Genomic DNA, 1,565 nt, shown 5'->3' with positions numbered 1-1,565 from the left:
GGGTGGGTGGGTGTGACAGATAGGTATGGGCACGTAACTGTACCCAGGAAGAAAACAATGGAAAAAGACAAATCTAAAACGAGGCGTTCTGGGGCAGCATATGCAAAAGGCGGCTTTAATTCGTTAGCAGGACTTTTCTGGTTTAAAATCTTAGAGTTAAACAGAATCTTCTTAATTAACAATCTATTTGGAATCAACTATTAGAATAATGCTGAATTGCTTGGTTTTTTGTTTTGGTGTATGATCATAAATCCAACTGATGATAAACAGAGATCTTGTTGTGTGTTATTCTGACTTCCTATCTTCACTCTTGTTGTATATGTAGACTTATGCAATCCACGTGCGGGATGTGATCCGTAAGGAGGAGTATGACTACAAGCTGACCACCAAGAACAACACGGTCGAGTACCTGCTGAAAGGCCTGGAGCCCGGAGGCAGATACAGCGTCTCTGTCCGTCTGCGCAACATGAGCAAGGAGGCCAGCTTCACCCTCAGCACAGGTACAAACTGTAAATCATACATTTGTGACTATGGTGTATTCTCACCTCTTTCAATGATAACATACTAAGTTCCCGCCAATCTGAAGTAAAACCAGTAAATGTATGTATGATTTTCATTCTTTACAAAAAAAATGCATTTTATCCTGAGAAAAAGAATCCCCCTTCTGCAGTTCCTCTTCCGGCTCCAGAAGCTCTGAAGATTTTGACAGAAAACGACCACGTGTTCCTCTTCTGGAAGAGTCTGGCCGTCAGGGAGAAGGGCTTCAATGAGAGCAGGGTGAGACGAGTCACCAATATCTGACCTTTTAAATCCCTCTTTTCTATACTATAACTTGCATAAAGGGTTGGATATAAGTATTTCTCTAGGAATTGTTTTTAATTGTATTTCTCTAAAGAATAATGATCTTCTAATCCACTGAATATAGTCTAATATCAGTCCAAAATAAGCATATTTTTTCATTCCTTGAAGTTCTATGGTTTTGTACTAAAGCTGTTATTTTTAATCTCCTATGCTTAAATTTGAAGATAAAAATGGTTAAGCTTTTCTCTTCTCACTTTCCGCTCAAGGCTTCCATTGCTTTGTGCTGTTTGTATTCCCCATTAACTTGAACATGCTGTGTACAGGGCTACGAAGTGCATGTGTATGAGAGTGTGACCAATCAGACGTCGTCCCTGGGAAACACCACGGAGACGTATTTCCGCATCAGCAGCCTGCTGCTGGGACACAACTACACGTTCTCTGTACAGGCCCGCTGCCTGCTGAGCGGACAGCTGTGTGGGGAGCCCGCCCTGCTGCTCTACAACCAGCTGACCGCAGGTATGCACACACTTACTTCATTTCTTACTTACTTCCAAATGTAGGTAAAAATAATAATAATAATAATAATAATAATAATACATGGGACTTTTATAGCGCTTTTCATGAAACTCAAAGACGCTTTGACAGAGAATTAAGAAAAGAAACCAAAAAAAACAAAGAAATACAAAAAGAGATAAACAAAACAGAAAATAGGGGTGGAGGGGGGTGGTCAGTGGTTGAATGCAGATGTCTTGTAATGCTCTGTT

The 1,565-nt window shown here is 40.5% G+C and overlaps 1 protein-coding gene across 1 annotated transcript; it reads left to right on the top strand.

Annotated features, from left to right (window-relative positions):
• Positions 1-325: 325 nt before the first annotated feature.
• LOC104948685 (sortilin-related receptor-like) lies at positions 326-1,317 on the top strand (the record flags this gene model as incomplete). The annotated part of the gene is made up of 3 exons (XM_010774905.1): positions 326-500; positions 671-777; positions 1,125-1,317. Coding segments are annotated over 3 exons (475 nt in total), but the record flags the coding sequence as incomplete, so codon positions are not given.
• Positions 1,318-1,565: the final 248 nt, after the last annotated feature.

This window comes from Notothenia coriiceps, unplaced genomic scaffold, assembly GCF_000735185.1.
Source record: "Notothenia coriiceps isolate Sejong01 unplaced genomic scaffold, NC01 NC01_scaffold00014856, whole genome shotgun sequence".
Classification (NCBI taxonomy): domain Eukaryota; kingdom Metazoa; phylum Chordata; class Actinopteri; order Perciformes; family Nototheniidae; genus Notothenia; species Notothenia coriiceps.
The sequence above is the reverse complement of the archived record's forward strand: the minus strand, read 5'-3'. Positions and strand labels throughout refer to the sequence as shown.